Genomic DNA, 20,115 nt, shown 5'->3' on the forward strand with positions numbered 1-20,115 from the left:
CAGCTTGCTTTTGGTGGGACGGGGGTCTGTACCGCAAATATTCCCATGCAAAGTAAAGGCAATCCAAGGCTCAGAAATACGGGGGTTTGAATTTTGTAAAGGAGGGCAAAAAACACGATTAAAAAAAATATCATATGTCGCATGTAGCGCAAATAATCTGCCAGCATGTAAAAATAGAATAGCTAATTTTATGTCTGCCCTCCGCCAACTACAATCACACACACACACACAAATTATTGGTTTTATATGCATCGCCCATATCAACGTCCAGCGCTCCAGCGGCGGCTCAGGTCGAGTCTGACAGCAGTCAATGCATAGGGTATATTATTACAGTTATGGGCGAATGTCAAGTATCATTGTGGACAAGGTGAGTCAGCCCGGGAATTCAAGCCTGGATCTTTTACCCTGGACACATGCCTCAATATCTACCTGATTCAAAGCAAAATTACAGCAAATTCATCACGTTTCACTCAGAAAAATAACACCTGAAGGCAACAGTATATCCATCGTAAGAGCGATATCCTCTTTCCAGACCACGAAGTAAATCTCAACAGCGTAGAAATAAAAAGCACTTTCTGCGCACAAGAAATAACTGCACACGCCAGACGTGGGATTCTTCCTCTAAACTGGGGATGAACCGGCATTTCCATCGAAAGCACAGGGACGGCAAAACTTTGTCATCCTGATCAGGCACATTCAGTATAATCCGCGTCTAGACAACTGTCGCCTCTCTCGGGGGGACATAAACACACAGTTAAGAGTCATGCGGTGCGTCGGTATATAAAGATAAAAACAAACACGCAGTATTGTCTATTATATGCCTCGCAGTCATACAAACTTTAATAAACGGCGCACAATAACATATTATAAAAACCATGACAACACGTCCTTCAGCCCTATTACGAATGACCCTTATTTCGTTTAACCGGCACCTACCACGGACCTTCAGCGCAGGTGGAGAGCGCGCCTTCGGGGACGCGGCACCGGTCAATAAATGACATGTTTACGACCCCTTTACGGTACCTGTAATACACATATACTTAATTGTATGCTTGGTTTTGGATAGATTTGCTTATTAGTTGCGTTTCTCCGCGTCTCGTGTCAGGAGCTTCAGGAGAAAAGCACTGCAATGCAGAAGGAGATGCGGGGCGACTGGCTGCCGAAGGACCGCGCTGTCACTTCGCCTTCTGACGTGAAGCCGCAACTTCAGCTGCCAGCACCGCTTTTACTCACCTTTGTAATATTTTTCTCCAGCACCAGATGCACTTCCTCACTTTAATTCCTTGTCACAGCACAGATTGGTTTAATCCGGCATTTTAGCGATATATGGAATATGCAGAAATGACGAATAACAGTATACGACTTACGTGATGAGCAGTGTTGAAAACCGAGTAAAATTAAAAAGCTTGCGGTCAGTCTTCTGCAATTCATTCTTTTATAGATTGCCGGCGGTCCTTATGGATTTTTGTGACTATCACTCTTTGGGATGTTTCCCCCGTCCCGCTGAAAGCATGCTGTACGGAGCGGATTCACTTGGGGAGTTTGTCGGCCCTGGGGAGCAGAGCGCCGTGTCCTGAGGAGCCGGGACGGGACGCTGTGATGCACAGAGGCCGTGCGCCCTCGTCCTTTGCAGATCCCCTTTCGGAGGCGTGCTGAGCTTTACTTGCGTGCGCCTTCCTGCTGCATCCTGATATTCATGCCTGAAATATAAGACTAAAAAGAAACGGATTTAACGGCTCGACGACACCTTTAACCACATATGTTATTATGACAATTTTTTATGACCAATTCATAAAAATAACTTTTTTCATAAATATTTTGGGGATATCTAGTGGATTGCATCTCTCCCAGCTCCCTGATTAAGTCGTACTTAATTTTCTCCGAAATAAAAAACAATGGCATATAATAATCCGCTTGTTTACCGGTAACAGCACAGTTTTAAAATTCAGATTTTATCATTTTAATTAGATATCTCAACAGACTTATTTCAACTAGTTTAACATTGATTTAACATAAACGTTACATTTGCTGTCTACAGCTGTCTGTGTGCACACGACCTCTCAGCCGATGGGGGGGGGGGGGTTACAATGATTAAATGATTATGCTCGGTACAAAGATTAAAAACAGCCCATGAAAATCTTTTATTTTTGTATTTCGCACAAGTTGCATGCCTACAATCCTTAGTAATTACTAATCTTATGTGATTTATGTTACCGATGTTCATCGTTCCATAACGTGGTTGTTATTTGAACTGATATGTCATTTGATTTTGGGGGGAAAAGCACCTTCCGAAAAAATAAATGCAAAATGTGCTGATGGCAGCTTGTCTTTGGACGAAGGTGACCACTGGATTTGCAGCAGACAAAGCTCTATTTCCATGATATGAGAAAGGCTTTGGGATTAAGAACCGGGTTTATGGGGCAGCAGCCACGCGATTCTGTCCCTGGGATGAGACTGTGACCTACCAACACGGGATTTTCTGTGTTTTCAAGCAAATCCGATCAGCATTTTGTAAACTCCTTGCCTCCGTTGTCCTGCCACAACTGGCACAAACAACCTTTAGCTCTAAATTAAGAGGTCAGTCCCTCTAGATCTATAGTCCTGCAGGTTTTAGGACTGGGACTTACATATAACTTTATAAACTCACAAATTTCCTGATGGGTGTTCAACTGATGTGAATCAAAATCCCTCCTTGCGTTAAAGTCATTATGCGAAAAAATCCTCTTCATTATATGAAACAGAGAAAAAAAAACATAATATATAACCTGGCACTTCCCAGTACTGAAATAGTCTATAGTGGAAGTAACGGTTTGGAATTCAACACCAGGATGTGGTTGCCGTTTGTCATGTGACTCTTCAGGAAGCTCTGTGATAGGCCGGTTATTGGAAGGATGATATTGAGGCTCTTACCACCTATCGCATGTTTTTTTTGCATGTTTCTGCAATAGTGACTTTGACGGGGGGGGGGGCAGCTAAATGCTCCTGGGACTTCCATGTGATTTTAGACGGATTTGACCATTGAAGAGGTATTTTGGAAATTTGAAAGTGTGGGGTGCAAAGAATTTACTTCCTCCCCCCAGGTCGACAAAATCTACCAAGGGACCCTCCCCTCCCCAAACTCAGTTCTGGCTGCAGTCCTGCCAGTTCCGAACAGGAACCCTTTCTGTGATTATTTAACTTAAGCTGTGTTTTCCCATCCAGATGCTCTTTGTTCTGTTTCCTGGGGCATGTGGTACATGTCGTTTATCTGTTTTGACAGCTGCAACATCTCTTCAGAACGCCATCTGCACCATTTCAAGGTCGTGGGCCAAAGACATCTGACGGCCCTCTGTAGAGTCCTTATATAGGTTACAGTGTATGGGCGTCCAAAGCTTTTGGTCTGCCCTGCTATCTTCTGTAACGGTAAGTAAAACATAGTTGCTGCAATCTTACACCCTATATTCCTAATTTGGACCTTGCAGTAACTCAAACACAGAAACAGAAACATTCAATTAAATGCTGTGAGTGGCAAACATCATTTCCTGGGTCTGTGTTTTGCCAAGATAAACTACAGGCTTTTGCATTTGCCACGCAGCCATTTATAGTATCTTGCTTTCTTTGTGAATTAGCTGTTGCCCCAGATCAGCCTTGGCCTCCAGTCTTCATGTTTACATTCAATCTTGGATTCAGCAAAAGTCCATGCAAAGTCAGTGTTTCTGGAAAAAGTTCTTTTTCGAATTTTCTGTAATGCATGGTGCGGTGGCAAGTCTTTTACAAGGATCGAAGGGTTTTCTTTTACTGTTTGCAGTTTTGGTTTTGCATTATGTTGTTGTTCATTAGAAAACGTCATTGGCGTTAGCAGCAAGAGTAGGAAATGTGGGCAATTTGGCTTCTTCATACTATCACTAGAGGGCGCCAAAAGCTTCGTTCTTTGGGTTTGTATTACTAACCTCACATTGCACAATATGGTTTTACACACTATATGAACAAAAGTATTGGAACATACCTCTTAATAACTGAATTCAGGTGTTTCATTCAGACCCGTTCGCCACATGGGTGTAAAATCAAGCACCCAGCCATGCAGTCAGGTTTACAAACATTTGTGAAAGAATGGGTGATTCAGAAGAGCTCAGTGAATCCAAGCCTGGTACTGACATAGGAGGCCACCTTTACAATAAGTGAGTTTGTGAAATTTCTTCCCTGCTAGACAGAGCAGAATAGAAACAGAAACTCAGCCATGAAGTGGCAGACCACATAAAATAACAGACTCAATAACAGCAAGAGTTCCAAACTCCCTCTCTGGCATTAACCCCAAGACAAAAAACAGTGCACTGGGAGCTTCATGGAATGGGCTTCCATGGCCAAGCTGCTGCGTGCAAGCCTCACATCACCAAGCGCAGTGCCAAGAGTCAGATGCAGTGGTGTAAAGCAACGCTGCCACTGGACTCTGGAGCAGCGGAAATGTGTTCTGTGGAGTGATGAATCACACTTCTCTGTCTGGCAGTGAGATGGACGAGTCTGGGTTTGGCAGATGCTAGTAGAATGTTACCTGCCTGACTGCATTGTGGAGGGGGATAATGATATGGGTTTTTTGTTCCAGTGCAGGGAACTCTTAATGCTTCAGCAAACCAGGACATTTTTGGCAATTCTGTGCTTCCAACTTTGTGGGAACAGTTTGAGGAAGGAACTCTTTTCGGTTCCAGCATGACTGTGTCCCATTGCACAAAGTGGGTAGAGGCTGCAGATCCCCATGTGACCCTAACTAGGGGAAGCATTCAGCTGCATGAACAGAACTATCGTCTGCGTCTTGGATTGCTGAAGCCATTTCTGATGATATCAGAAGCACAACAGTCCTCCCTTGGGCAACAAATGATGTCTTGTCTTGGCTCTGTAGCTATGATTTTGATCACCACATAGCCGTCAATATGCTGCTTTATTCTTTGGAAACTCCGAAGCTGTTGCTTAAGTGACCTGAATTTAAGTTGAAGCTGAGTATGTAAAAAGACATCAGTTGTTATTATAAACATGTCACCAGGTTTTTTTTTACTTCACAGGAACCACTGTGTCACTTGATTTGTGATTGGGTGTTCTAATCAGCTGATAAGTAATTGGTTGCTCTAATTGGCTGATAAGTAACTCCAATCATTTGCCCCATTTCAAGGCTCCAGTTTGCCTGCCGTTGATTATTGGTACTTTGAAGCTGTTCGCTTTTTCTTCAGTTGCCTGAACATGCCTTTATTAACTTGTGAATTCTCCATTTTCCATTTCCTGTCCGTTTTAATCATTGCCAGTTCCATTGTACTTTCAAAAATGCAGGCATCCAGAAAGCAAAAGGCTTCCTCTCATTCATTTTTAGCTCCCTTGAATACCTGTGTATTTAACCCTGCGCAATTTTTTTTTTTTGTGAATCCCTTATGTGTTGAATCAACAAATGGCCTAAGAGCGATGCATTGGATGACCACTAGGTGGCACTAATAGTAATAATTCAAAATTAGCCTGCGTACAGACTTTAACGCATTGCCTTTTTTATGTTTGTTGTCACGTTGTGGTACTATTCCTGTTAGCTTCGAAATTCCGCAAAACGCTTCCCATGTGAATGTTTGTAAAATACAGCCGTTAACGGTGGTCTTTCTGTTGTTTTCGTTTGTTTCCCTTTAGTTTGTATTATAATAATTGTAGATTAAATCTAATATAAAACAGAATTTTATTGTGACAAATGTATTAGAACCTAAAAGAAATTAATCTCAAGTCTATATGAAATATGCAGTTTTTAGTTTAATTTGTTAGATCGATTTTTTTTTTCGATCTAACAGTTTTTTTACTCAAATTAAAAAGTTATGTAACGAAATATTTTAGTCACAAGATGGCGCTAAAGTTACAGTCTTCAAAAAATGTCGCTCTATTTAGCGGTGAATTTGTTATGCCAGTCTATCACTTTTTTATTTTGAGTTAAATTTTTGTACATCCCTTTGCCAATGATAAACATTTTCCTTTTCATAAACTGCTTCTGACCCCCAAGGTCACTAAACTAAAACTCCACATCAGCTCCAGTCAGCAGCTGCAGTCTCACACGACATTTACAAGTGACACAGGTCAATAACAAAAAAATGTTTACAAGCAGAGTCACTGGAGAACACAGTTAGGGCGTCCACCTGTACTTTTTTAGGGTTACTGCCAACATTGTTGTCAGGGTACAGAACAAACAGACGAACTCCCTCAGAGCAGACTCAGGCGTCGCTGACAAATGTTGACAAGCGATAAACATGACAAGGCTGCATGCGGCAGCTTTCGCAGCTGTCTGCCATACTGACATCTCCACATCACTCATGACTCAGCCACATTTACACAGATTTTTAGTTGTTTACCCGTATCTATACACATACTCTATAAATAAAGAGCAAAAAAAAAAAAAAACATTAAAATCCTGATCCCTGATACGATAAACTATCATACTTCCAGCAAAACATATTTAAGTAATATAAAACTTTTTACATTTTCAGGCATCCCCTATATCCGGGATCCACTGGGGCTGTACCCCCGAGGGTCTTCCAATTCTGCCTTAGCAACGGCTGCCACCTCAGTCCCATAAAATCCTCGATTCCCAGTCATTAACCGAAAATATTGGACCTAGCGACACCGTTCCAAAGGTTTGTTTAGGTCTGTTTGAAAGGGAAATTTATAGGGACATTCCGTGTCCCAGAATGAAAGTGGTTTTTCCAGGACAGACGACCAAAATCCAGGATGGTCCCAGAAGATCCTGGGCAGGTGGCAGCCCTAGCTGTAGGTTCATGTACCTTTTAGACTAATTTAAGGTACAGAAACATTTGTACCATTGGGGTACATTAATGCTGTTTGTACCTTGGGGAACAAAACCGTATCAGGGCTATACCCTTTTTTCTGTCAGCACAGACTCTGGACCACCAGTAACCCTAAACAGGAAGATGGGTACAGAAAATCCCCCATAGCTCCTAAATTCTGGTTGGGAGCAAAAATTTATCCTGAAGTTTGTTTTTTGTCTCCACCCTTATCTACACCTCTTTTTCCCAGTGGTTGAACCATGTCGCCCTGACAACCAGATGTAATTTCCTTCAGCGGAGTCCAAGTTAAGGAATCAGCCGGCTACTGTTTGCACAACTGTTTGTCCGTCCCAGCGGCGACGTCAGCCTCTGGGCTCTGGGGCTTCAAGGCTGTGGGCTTCAATCTGGCTTCATCTCTGTACATGTGGAGTTCACCCCTGCTGGATCATCTGCATTGATCGCTCTATAGATAAAACTAGCTGCCCTAAATTGGTTTGTGTGAGGGGTTTGGGGTTTTGGGTTTTGTAAGTGTGCTCTGCTGGGTATGCCATACTATAAAGGGTTGTAACTGGATAAGAGGTTAATGAAGATGGAAGGATGTGCACTTAGTCACATGGTAAATGGAAAAGGAGGGATGTGAATTTAGTCTCACAGTTCATTTAAAATGAGGGATGTGCATTTAGTCCCATAGTTAATGAAAATAGAGGAATGTATATTTAGTCACACGGTTAATTGGAACAGAGGGATGTGCATTTAGTCACATAATTAACGAAAATGGAGGGATGTGCTTTTAGTCACACAGTTAATTAAAATGGAGGGATGTGCATTTAGTCACACAATTAATTAAAATGGAGGGATGTGCATTTAGTCACACAATTAATTAAAATGGAGGGATGTGCATTTAGTCACTCTACAGTCTCTAAGGCGTTGTAGCATTCCAGAGTGCTCTATGAAACAAAATCTCTCTGAAATACACGAAACAGTGCTTGTTTATTAAGTTCTTATTCAATCTAACAAATTGTGTTACTATTGGGGCTGCATTTCTGATTTAAGAGTGCTTACATTTACCTAATTTATGCACCGCACAGAACAAAAATTTTTTACAATTTTTCTACAAAAAGCCAGATCCATGTGGGACCTTAAGAGCGTCGTTATGTGAGCCGTCTACTCACCATGTACTATAAAGCCATGCAGTATCTGCCTACTACATAGTATCAGCAAACACAGAGATGTCCCTTGTGATAAAGGTCATCTCTCTACTGATTAAACACCCCTTTCTCAATAGGAAGAACCACATCGTACAGCTCAGGATAAGATCCTGTTTCTCCAGGGTAGCATTGCCGCTTCTTTCCCATGGGGGGGCCGGTGTCACACGGAGGGACTGTCAGGAATGAGATTAACCAGGTAAGCGTGAAGGCCCTCCTGATTGGCCCTCCTGATTGGCCCTCCTCGGTCGAGTCTGCCGGTGTGTGAGCTGTTACCACGTGTCAGAAATACACACTGGGGCTCTCTGGATTTCGCTGTATGTGTGAAACATAAACACGGTAGGTGGAAGGGCGAGTGTAAATTTCAGACCAGGCAATAACAGCTTGACAAGGTCAGGCCGTGACCTCATTCTGAATGCGACGAAATCAAGCAGAAATGAATGGGGGATATAGACATCCGAACACCCATCCATTGGTGGTCGGATATTGCTCTATGCTACTACTTTATGCTATGCTATTTTTGTCATTTATTTTGTTTTACTTTAATGTGACCAATCAGGCCGAGACAAATTTCTTGTACCGGGGCTGTTCCTGGTGAATTAAGCTGATTCTGGTCAGGGGTGGTACTGTGGCTGTCTGAGGGGATTTTTAGCCCTAACGCTAAATGATGTGGGCAAGAATAGACTGGGAACTAAAAGTAGCCCAGGAATTTGCTGGGAAGGGTTGACTTTGGGATATTTTGCAGGTCACAATCAACTGGTTTTCCACCAAATAAATAATAGCATTATCCATTAATCGTTTCCCGCGATCGACCTGTAAACATGCCGAGATCAACCGATGGGTTGTTGTGCACCCCTGCTACACCCCTGCTACATAAGCTACTTAAAGCCAGGGTGGGGGAAGAAGGACCAAACCTCCCAAGTTTGGCCAACACTCATTGGAGGGGATAGAATTAAAAAAAAAGTTTGGCCAACTGGAAAACTTCTCAAACTTCCCGATGGCCAGTCCTCACCTGGACGTGACCCATTTCAATCAGCCCAGTAAAGGCTTAGCCCCCCTCAAAGTCTAGGAGGCTTCTGGCCATGCAGGCCTGGGTTGCCTGGCAACACAGGTAGAGAACAAAAATCTCATGTCGCCATGCAGGGGGAGCTTAGAACGGATGCAGGCAGAACGTGAACGGGAACCACAGTCTATTCTGCGAGGGGATAGTGAAACTCCAGTCTCCTGTGTGTTAACCTGCCGATCCCATAAGAAAACAAAGAGCGTTTCTGTGTTAAATCCAGCCCCAGTCCAAGATGTCCAAGACAGTGGGACAGCCCCCCCTTTCCCCGCTACCCCCATCTCCACACAAGCTGATTCCTTACAATTCCACAAAGCCTCGGGTCCGTCTAGCAACAGGGCCCTGCCGCCGATATCCCAACATGCCTCAGTCAGGTTCTCCGGTCCAGCATGGCTGGTCTGGCCTTTTCCTCATGTCAGCTCGATTGAAAGTCTCATCATAAGTGGTTAAACTTCAACATTGTAGGGGTGGAGCAAACTGTCTTCAGCAATAATGCTTCTTTATTCTGTCAAGACTACATTTTCGAGATATTTAAATCCTTTTCTTAGCTATGTGACATTGCCATCTATATTTTATTTCCTCAAAGAAGACCTATCTGTGAACTGAGGACCCGTTCAGCTTCTTCTGGTCATCCAGAGAAAATTAGGTCATTGTCTTCTGATCGAGGGAGGCGAAGGTTGTGAGTAACATTTACGGACAGTTCAGGGACAGATTGAGTGCGGGCATTCAGCCCCAAAGACGCGGGGAAATGAAAACCACCACACTGAGATCTACTTTCCTTCATATTTTTGCTCTTGGAAAAAGTCTTGTTGCCTAGCAATGGAATGGACTGGGGGGGGGGGGGCAAGAGAGAAGTATGTGACCTTTCTGAAATTGAAGTTGATGCCCACAAACACACACAGGCTCATACATGGACCTTAAACTTTTCAGACATACTTCCATTGCCACCACATCTTTGCGGGTTCTTCTTCCAACAGTCCCACTTTGTAACAGCACAATGCAATCACAAAGCACTCCTTTCTCCTACCCCCCCCCCCCCCCCCCACACCGCCCCCATCCGGGGAAAGCTGGGCGTCCCCAGGTAATGTTCAACCCATACTGTTTCAACCACGGCCTGGGTTATACCACAATGTGGGTTACATCACAATTCCAGTTGCTAGGCACTTTACTGCGACTGTAACTGTAACCAGGATTCATGTTCTGCGTGTTTAATTGCGGGCGTTTATGGTGAGAGGCCATATGTCCGGGCGTGGCTGGTCAAGGCCCCGAACGCCTTTCTGAAACCTGACGCACACACCTGTCCTGCTGGACCATGGACCACCTCTTGGAAGGTGGGCTGACCTACCCTGCCAGGAAATGCACATTGAAATGTGCAGAGTCCCTCAACTGACAGCAGGCCATCTGGGGTTTGTGCTTACAGCAGGAATCTTCCCTTAGGCCAACAGCTTCTATCTGTAAGTCCTTAGTCTGTCCCCAACTTCTGCCCTTTATGTACTGATCCCAGGCTGTGGGTTGCTGGATACCCTAAAACTAGCTGATGGTTCCCATTGACGCTTCCCCTGCTCCACTGAGCAGCACATTTTACAGCCCGTCCTCTCAAAGCCGGACCATGAACCGCCGGCCCCTCGACTCTATGTCCCCCTTCTACTCTCCCATAACTGTGGTCCCTGTGGAAAACCCATCGCCAGCCAGCGACAGACGGCATCATAATGCTGAGCAAGGTGTGAGGGCGCATGGTCTCGCATGCCAGCTGGGGTAAAGACCTCGTAGCCAGGCTGTTCCTGGTATTACCCCACCGGGGAGGTACCAGGAATCCCCGGCCTGATCTGGCAGAGGCCTGCCCCCTTGCAAACAGCCAGGTGCACGCCTGCCTAACCCAGTGGAGGTCTGAAAAAGTAGTGCGACCGCATCGTTGATGGATGGCGCAAGGCTGGAAAAGCGAAGGCTTTCGCCTCAAAGTACGGAGCAAACGTGCGACGTGTGAGAATGGACCGATGGGGGCCCGAGTGCCTCCCAGCAGCGGGGGCGCTAAAAATAGGCGGAGGTTTCTGGTTCCCTGCCGTACCCTCCCGATCTCCTTCCAGGTGTGTGCCTTTTAAATACACAAAAGCCAGTCACGGTCTCATGCAACCCGACTCCGTAACAAAAAGATTGGCTAAATCAGAAAAAAGGCGAAGGTCATTAAGCCTAGACACCTGACCTGGCATCCAGTCCTGTTGCCAAATCAACCCCCCCCCCCCCCCACTCTAAGTACGATTGACAAGGCAGCAGCTGGCATACAGTCAGATATACTCATGAAAGCAACCAGATCCACTGGTAAACTGCAGGGAGAGATTTACACACTATTTTAGAGCTAAAAATAGCTAGGAGACAGAACCTTTTACTTACCGTAATTCTATAAAACCTTATCTCCTGCTTTCCTTCCTAAATAGCTAATCCTGAACATTGCTAAAGAAGCTATTCTTCAGCTGCCTTACATGTTCATTTCCTTTTTACTCTCGATGTTTCATCCGGGCCCGTACCCAACATCCTGTACTTCTGCTGGGCTTCACTTCTCCCATAACCTAGCCTCTCTTCCTGGATGTTGTTTTTGCAGCCAAGGTTTTCACTTAGATATCTGCCGCGTGGCGTCAGTTTCGTGTTTCTTTTTCGGGGGAAGCCAACGAGGATAGTCTATGAGAGTTATAAACCAGTGTTCGGTCGCTAGAGGTATGGCTGGAGAGGGGCAGTTGAATATGGGGAGGCCTGCTTGGAATTCTGCAAGATTCCACCTCACGCTACATGTTAAAAACATATAACCATAATAGAGGTTCGTAATCGCATTTTGGCAAAAATCATTATTTTGTCAAAATTTAGGTTGACTTTTTAAAGTCTTTGAGGTGGAGAGCCTCATAAAATCTAGTATCCTGCTTTCCCATCATCTAAATGTGCTAAACTGAGCCTTATGTCTGCTTCGTATACATACAAGTGGAAACTAAACACTGGTCCGAAGCTCTTCTCCCATGTTGCACCATAAGTTACTTCAGACCTCCGAGAAAGAGAACGTCCACCCCTCCCCCACCCTCCCCACCATGACTAGACCCCAGCTCTGCCCCACAAACAGAAAAGCCAGCCAAGGAGCACCAGAAAGGGTCGCAGATGCAGACAGAAGAGGGTATCTAGACATAGCTATGGAGGGTTAATCTCTTACATGAAATCTTGCAGCCTGAGCTTCCATGATTAACAGGCATTTATCAGACTGCATAGCCTATGAGTTGAAAAGCTACACTGCATACTCTATTATGTAACTGAGGTATGGATAAATGCTGTCACACTTTCGATCTTCTACGCATTCGTACACTTGCCCCCAGAGTTACGATTTCTCGCCCTGGCCACGTTCAGTATAGCCAGATATATCCCACATCCTGCTATCACCTCACCGAGCAGTTACAAGTCATATTTCCTCGCTATGTGATCCTTGATATACTAAACATATTAAATCACTTTTAAATTATCTGCGGACATTTGTGCCCCAAACCTTCAGTATAGCTTTTCGCGTCGCATTTCCAAAAACAGCAGAACTACAGTCAGGCGGAGAAGCTTTCGCCTGTAAATCTGCTCCCTTCTCATCCAGGCCACATGCTATACTGAGAGCTGGACCTGAGCAGAGGCTATAAATACCTCAACATTGGGAGGGTCAAAAGTTCAGTGTGGGGGGGGGGGGGGCGCTTTTCCTCTTCCTTTCCTATTCCTTACCCCGTCATACTAGCTGTCAGCTACGAATAATCGTTTAACAGATGCTCACTTTCCCTCATGGTTCACGGTCAAACCAAAGTAAAAATTTCACCTCAATGGAAGCACATTGACTGGTCCATCTTCTATGTGGAAACGTATCAAAGACAGATAAAAGCTTTAATGTTCACAGCACCGGGTCTGGACCTATAGATGTGTGAAGCTTATTTTTGTTAACAGATTATAAACAGATTATAAACAGTTAATCTGTGTGCAGTTTGCAAAACAGCCTTTGTTAAAGAGCTTTCAGATTTTCCTCTTAAGTATAAAGTGTTTCTTCGTTTTGTTGTGTGCATTAATATGAAAATTACTATTGAGAGTGAATCTCACAAACAAGACCGCAGTTTTTTTTGTTGTTCAGCGTTTGAAGGATTCTCCTGTTAAATGCCGTCTTCACATTAGAGGAAATTAAATTATAGAGCAGATGAGAGAGAAAGACCCATTCAATATGAATATAATGAAGTTGGTGGGCTGGAAAAATTATTCATGCAGTTGTGTGATTAATGTATGGGCATAAAGTGATATCCAACGTGAAGAATTGACATTGTTGATATCTCTGGTTTGTTATTCTGTCTAGGTCCCACTGAACTAAATTATTTCTTCTGTCCCTCTGATCCTCATTCATAATATGACCTCACTGTTCCACGTTGTCATAGCAATGTTAGTAAAACACCATAGCGTGACGATTCAAGCTCTTCCGAGGAACCTGCTTAAGTCCCCTCATCTTGGCGTATGATTTCATTCTGCAGGCCTTGGGGGCTGCAACCTCAAGCAAGCACACTCATACTTTGGGGCATATCATGTATAGACACCCCCTGGCAGAAATTCAGTGCATCTAAACTCCAGGACAGAAAGATTGAGACACAGTGAGAGAGGCAATCTTATAAGCAGCTCTGCACAATCCAGGCCCTTCTAGTTGTAGAACGCAAATCTTTTTTCGTCTCTTTAAGAGCAAAAATCTGTAAATAGTAACCACTTCCACCCTTGCAGAACTTTAGCCTCTGTGACCATATATAGAAAAAAGTGTGGTCCTTCTTGATCTGTCAGCTCATGTGGGTAGAATGCACGTTCCAAAAATATAGCATCTGCAACAGGTTTCTGTGAGCTGGGCCTACTTCTGTATTGTTCCGGACCACGGAATGGTTCTAGCTGCTGAACAGATAGAAAGAGGAGACTCTGGCAGGGAGAAACAGCAAATAGAGTCTATTTCAGGCACACGATAATGATGGTCATTGTGCATGGATGCTCCCACACACACACAACTACTCACTTACACATGCAGTGCCGTGAACCTGTGACTCTTCCTGTTCATTTTTGTATGACCTACAGCTTCTTGTACCTAGGAGAGAACAATAGCGACAGCTCAGGAAATGCACTGCTGCACAGTGATCCAAAAATCCATTAAGTCCCGCAATTTTAAGTTCTCCTTTTTGGGCAAAGAGCTGTAGGTTTCCGGAATGTTCGCATGACGTAACCTATCCGGCAACATATCTGGTTTTCAAAACTTACAGTTTTAATTAGACTGATGTAGTGAAATTCCCAGTCCAGAAACTGTATTCAAAATGATTGCTATATTCATTTCCTGTATATGGTGAACAAGTCTGAGTACGAGTACATTACACTACGAGTATAAATTATTATCCTCTTTATCAAGGAACATTTTTTTTCATGTCGGGATGGTTTATAAAAAGCACTTCCACGGCTTCCGTATTTTTTTGGATATTCATTCCTATTGCTGGTTCACAAAATCAAGAATTTACCTTATTTAAAAGTCTATTTAAAAGTGTTCCAGTGTTTTTTTGTTTTTTTTTCTGAAAAAATTTTGTTTTTACTTTTGAGCTTCACCTGCTGGTTGGTTGAAGAGCTTGATGTGACACCAAAGAACTGTAAGATCAACAATAGATTGTTATATTATGTTGCTTGGGAGTCGTGCCAGTGCACTAGGGAGCCTGTTTAGTCTTTGTTGTACCAGTATGACATAAAGACCTTCATCGGCACATGGCCATCATGTATAAACAGCCTCAGGCTAAACAGTCATTATAGATAAATATCTGCAGTCTGTGGTCAGTGTAGCTGGTGCAGCAAGGGCCTTGTTACACATACAGCCATCACAGTCCGACCAGTAAATAGGGATATGAGCAGTGTAATCAAGCTTATAACCAAGAGAAAAACAGGCACAAATTTAGCATGTACCAACTGTCCAAGTGAATCAAGCCATTACTAATGAAAAGCGCTGAAGTTGTGTGTCAACAATTCCTAAAAATTGAATCAAGGGCAACCAAAAAGGGTCACCCATTCTTGTCAGGGGTGTGTGTGCGTGGGAAGGGGGAGGCAGGTCATTGGCCAGTTTTAACCCTGATCCTTGATGTCCTTTCTTTGCTGTCAGATGGGGGGGTGGGGGGGGGGGTGAGGGGGACTGGAGATTCTGGTAAAGAGTGGCCCTAAAGACAAAGACACGGATGGATTTTTCAGAGTGTTAGTTTAATACAACGACTTATTACAAAACAATCTGGATATTCTCAACATGCTGATGCACCCGGAAACTCATATGATCATACATACAATGAAATGAAATGAAATGAAACTAAATGAAATGAAATGAAAGTTCATCGCCAAATTCAAGCTGTCAGGGATACTCAGCACATCTCTTGACCCGATCCTCTTAAGGCCCTTTGGTTCTGCACAATCCTCAATCAGTGGAAAGATTTTGATGAAAATGGAAAATGGAAAAAAAAGGGTATATGCTGTAAGTAATTAGCAAGTTGCCGTGACTGTAAAATCGCTGCACCCTGGGCGTTTATCAGGGTAGTCACGTCACACGAATTCTCTGGATCATGACACAGTCTCTACTCCAACAGCACTGACCTTTTCAGGGGCTCAAGTGCCCCATAAAGGAAGGTTCCCAGCAGTAAGAGATCTCCATCTGCTTCCCATCGAGGAACGTAATGCGTCTGAAAGGGTGAAATGCTGTATGCTCATACGCTCGTGCCACATTGAACACACACTTGCACGTACACACACATCTTTAAAGACACTCTTAGACATGGAAAAACAGACACATTATTGCCTTCATAAACAATCCCTTTCGTGCACATTTGCACACAAATTAACATTCATAATCAGACACACATTGTAAGACAGACTAACATCCATTTACATACTCAGTACAAAACACTATGTACAGTAACTCGAGGTATCTTATGAGAGCAGACAATATCTATCCATCATCCATCCATTCATCCATCCATCTTTTGAAAACTTCTCCTGGTCAAGGGTGCAATGAACAGCAACAACCAATGATTTCAAACTCATCCCTGTTTTCTTTTTTTTGCTTGATTTATCTTTCCGTATTTAAACAAAACTAGTCTGGGTTAAATAATAAACAGTGACAATGTCAAATAATCAGACCCCGACTGGTCAAAGTGTAAATAGGTGGATAGTGGACAGTTTATTGAGTTCATGTAACCTCTAGTAATTATGGAAGACCATTTGAACACAATCTGATGAAAGGGGTTATCTGTTCTTCCAGCTAATATGAATTTGGATATGTTTTTTTTTTAATTTTCAGGAAGCTCTTTGTTAAACTAAAGTAAGAATGAACAACGCTTGGAGAGATTTAGTAATCAAAACATCCAGAGATTGGTTTATAATTATATTTTCTCTCACTACAGAAATATACTGCAAATTTCCCGGCCGTGAAATGTAGAACATTCTGAGAATCAAAAACAGTTATTTGGGGTCAAAGGGTATTAAACAGGATATTTCAGTTCATCTTTTATTTCTTACCCTTGGCTATAAAAACTCTGAACCAGTCTGATTCATTCCTGGCAATCAAAACAATTGTATGACTTAGCGTTGATTTAAGTACTGATTTAAAATCTGGCAGCATTTTCCCGATTTCTGTTGTTCTCATTAGCACAGGCCAGGATGACTCAGATCTTGCTCTGTTGTCTATTTAACACCAAACAGCTCTGACAGGTTCTGGCTTCCCGCTTCCAGGCACGGAGCTACATGGAAACCATCCCGATTATGGTCAAAGACCCGGCCAGGATTCGCACCTGCTGCCCTTGTGGCCTTGATTTTAAACAAGGCTCTTCAACTGTGAATCAATGACAGGCAAGACGCCAGAGGAGGAATGGAAGGAGAACGTGGACATTCCAGGCACGCAAGGCAGAGCCTTAGCAAAAAAGAAAATGCAGTTTCCCGGAACTCAAGTCGACCCCCACCTCCACCCAGACTCCATCACTGAAAACCTCAGACCCTTAACTGCTGCCACCACAAATCAAGGTAACCACTAGATTGCAGAGTCCAAGTCTCTTGGACATATTAGCGATAGTTTCATTACCAAACCTGTAATTACATCTCCTAATTTGGTTTAACTAGGTCTGTTTTTAATAACAGTGCAGAAAAAAAAAGTTGAATACACGGTACAACAAAAAAACGTTCATTCAACGGTCAGTGGACTTAGCTAAACACGACTAATCGACAGCTAGGATACAAGCTTTTGAGAACGGTTCCGTGATTTAGACGGCTTATCGACTGCATCAAATGACAGTTAAACAAAAGCCAGTTAAAACGACAAACCATCGCAGACAGAAGAGATAGTTCAGAATTCCCTCATTGGCCAGTTGTGTGGAACTGATGTGATTGTTCTTTACAGACAGATCCTGGATTTATAAACATGAGCACTAGCTGCACGCAAATGGGGGCCAGTGCTTCCTGCATCAAACTGAATAGGAAATGGTTGGAGGAGGGGTGATACTCATTCAATGACCACTGACAGGACATGTCAGGACACATAGCAGAGAGCTAGGTCAACAGGGAGGCCCTGCTGAGTGTGTGTCTGTTTGGACAGGGATCTTTTACCTCAGAATTGTGGGGGTCCAAAATTTTAACTGGCTTTGCATTGCTTCTATAGCAAATACTGGGAGGAAGGGTTTTGTGATAATCCTACTGAAAGCCAGTCATCTTAGCTAAGCCATCAGATGAGTGCATTGAGAGACAGAACAAGAAATGCAGATGCATTTTTTTTTTTTTTTTTAGTTTTTATTTATAAGGCAGTGCTGCACAGTCTCTGTTGATCTTGATAGAACTTTGTTCACTATATCACAGCAGGAATGAAAGGGCGAAAAGGGCCAAAGATTTCTGGCAAATGATCCCTGGCAGACATTGTTCATTACGTCAAAAGTACCTCTGAGCCTGGTGGTTTCGCTGCACAGTCCCCACACACCTCCAAGAAAGGGCCTGTTGACTTATCTTGGATTTTTTTTCCCCACTTGTGTCGTGCTGGATCCAGATCACAAAGAGGCAGTTGTGTTGCACCTCATTGCGATGCAGTGCTCCTTTAATTCTTCCTGTTCCTCTCCGGTGCTCCAGTCTAAAACTCATTTCTTAACCACCCATTGCCACATCAATGAATACACAAGACAGCCATTTAAGTTTATCCATTTATCCTTCAAAAGTTGATGGTCATTCTTTTGACTCGGTTCAGAACTGACCAAATTATTATTCAAATGGCAATTGTAGCCCACGGGGACTGGATTTGCTAGCACTGGAAAATCACAAGAAGTATAATTTCAAAAAAGCTTTCAACCCAGCCAGGATCTCCTCTGTCATCAACATATTACATCAACTGAAAGCCATCATGCTCAGCTAATTTTACTACATATATCCATCCATCCATCCATCCATCCATGAAGTCTATCCCAACACAGGCCCTAGGGCTGGGGTACACCCTGGTTTTATGTGTGTATGTGTGGGGTGAAGGGGGGCTGGAGGTATTTGTAGCAGTTAGATATTGTTCCGTTTACCATAATTGCTTCATACACCCTCATCATTAAAAAGAAATCATGGATATATAGACAGAGGCTGCACTGAAGGGGGGGGGGCTTGAGGGTGCTGTAGCTACCCCTATTGGTTTTTTTACGTGTGAATGCTATAATTTACCCTTTGCAAAATAAATACATTAATAAAACGTGTGCACGTGTGTCGGTGGGGGGTGTTCCGGTGAAATTTAAACTGTGACGACCGACACATTAAGGGGAAAACCTAAATTATTTCAGGGGACCCTCGCCGTAAAGTCAAGCAACCCCACAGAACTAGCAAAAAAAAATCTCTAGCGCCGCCCCTGTATATACAGTACCATGTCGCGAAATTTAAATTTTCAATTTCCCATATTTACAAATGAAAAAATATTTTTTTTTTACTTGGCTGAAGGAAAGAACTAAAGAAACATTTTACAGTGTAGCTATGCATACATATATGTCAGCAATCTATGTATAGTCTATGTCAATTGATTATATTTTTAACGCGTCCAAAGGTAGGAAAGCTTGGGCAGCGCGAGAGAAGCCGGTCTTCGCACGCTCACATCTGGCTTTGTCACCTCCCCTCCTCCAATGCAAACGAAGCTCGTGCCTGCTTGTGACGCAACAGCCCGGCGCGGAAAGAAAGGCCGGTGGGGGCGTGGAAATAGTGGGGCGTGCGCCACGATTGGGTGCCCGGCGTTTGAGGCCACGCCCATCATACGTTGACTCAAAATCCCGCACGCGTTTTTCTAGACGTCGTGCACTTCTGTCGGAGGGACTCGATGTGTGGTAATACTAATAGAGAAGCAAGTAGTGTTTTTTGAGTAATTGTGAACTCGCGAGGGTGCGAGTCAGCAGTGTTTCTCTTATCAACTTCTTTTTGTGCGGCATGAGACGAGATTTCATATCCTTTAAAAAAGGAACCCTTTCCAGGTTGCTCTTTGACTACTTTTTTATTTTATGTCTCTGCGGTCAGCAAGATGCCCCGGCAGGTAAACAGTGAAATGTTTGCTGAGGAAAAGTAACTTTAAGTGACCACTTTTCACAGGGGGAAGTCGTTTTGTGTGCCGCTGTCAGCTCTGATTGAACTATACTTGACGTTTTTACGTATATTTCTAGGTTCTTTTTGAGGAAAAATCTGCTCTAAGTGCATGCCTATCTGTTTTATACCCACGGGGAATTATTATGGACAGCAGACACAGACCGGATGGTACGATCCCTTTCGGACGGTGTTAGCGACTTTGCGGTGTGCGCCACCTCCTGACTCACTGCACGCGCACTGGGAGTAACAGTGGATGCTCGCGTTCTCCGAAGGCTTCCCAGGTTATCCCTACTTGAATGCCTTTCCCAGGATTTTGTTGGCTTCTGTGCTGCAGGCAAGGGTTCAGTTTACTTGGGAGAGACTATGGGGAAAAAGAAGAGGAAGAATCCTTTGAGTTGCGCAGCAAGGACGAGCTAGCGTGCAGCGTACGGGTAGGTACATCGCAGCCTCACCTTTA

General features: G+C 43.6%; 2 protein-coding genes across 5 annotated transcripts in view; one reads left to right on the top strand and one right to left on the bottom strand.

The window, feature by feature from the left end:
- LOC111855906 (contactin-associated protein 1) overlaps positions 1-11,579 on the bottom strand; it is a 34,280-nt gene extending 22,701 nt beyond the window's left edge. Inside the window, exons 1-2 of one of the 3 annotated variants that reach the window (XM_072705051.1) lie at positions 11,430-11,579; positions 1,368-1,713 (exon numbers count right to left, since the gene is read on the bottom strand). In XM_072705051.1, coding sequence (XP_072561152.1) covers positions 1,368-1,431 — 64 coding nt within the window. In that variant the 5' untranslated portion in view covers positions 1,432-1,713; positions 11,430-11,579. Of the gene's footprint in view, positions 1-1,367; positions 1,714-2,627; positions 2,753-11,429 lie in introns of those variants that run through there. The other 2 variants (XM_023835395.2, XM_023835397.2) reach the window with 2 other exon arrangements.
- Positions 11,580-19,345: 7,766 nt separating this feature from the next.
- Positions 19,346-20,115, top strand: part of plekhh3 (pleckstrin homology, MyTH4 and FERM domain containing H3) — a 33,775-nt gene continuing 33,005 nt past the window's right edge. Inside the window, exons 1-2 of one of the 2 annotated variants that reach the window (XM_072705107.1) lie at positions 19,346-19,608; positions 19,993-20,089. In XM_072705107.1, the coding sequence (XP_072561208.1) occupies positions 19,577-19,608; positions 19,993-20,089 (129 nt within the window). In that variant the 5' untranslated portion in view covers positions 19,346-19,576. Of the gene's footprint in view, positions 20,090-20,115 lie in introns of both variants that reach the window. The other variant, XM_072705106.1, reaches the window with a different exon arrangement.

The sequence above is a fragment of the Paramormyrops kingsleyae genome, chromosome 22 (assembly GCF_048594095.1).
Source record: "Paramormyrops kingsleyae isolate MSU_618 chromosome 22, PKINGS_0.4, whole genome shotgun sequence".
NCBI classification, from domain to species: Eukaryota; Metazoa; Chordata; class Actinopteri; order Osteoglossiformes; family Mormyridae; genus Paramormyrops; species Paramormyrops kingsleyae.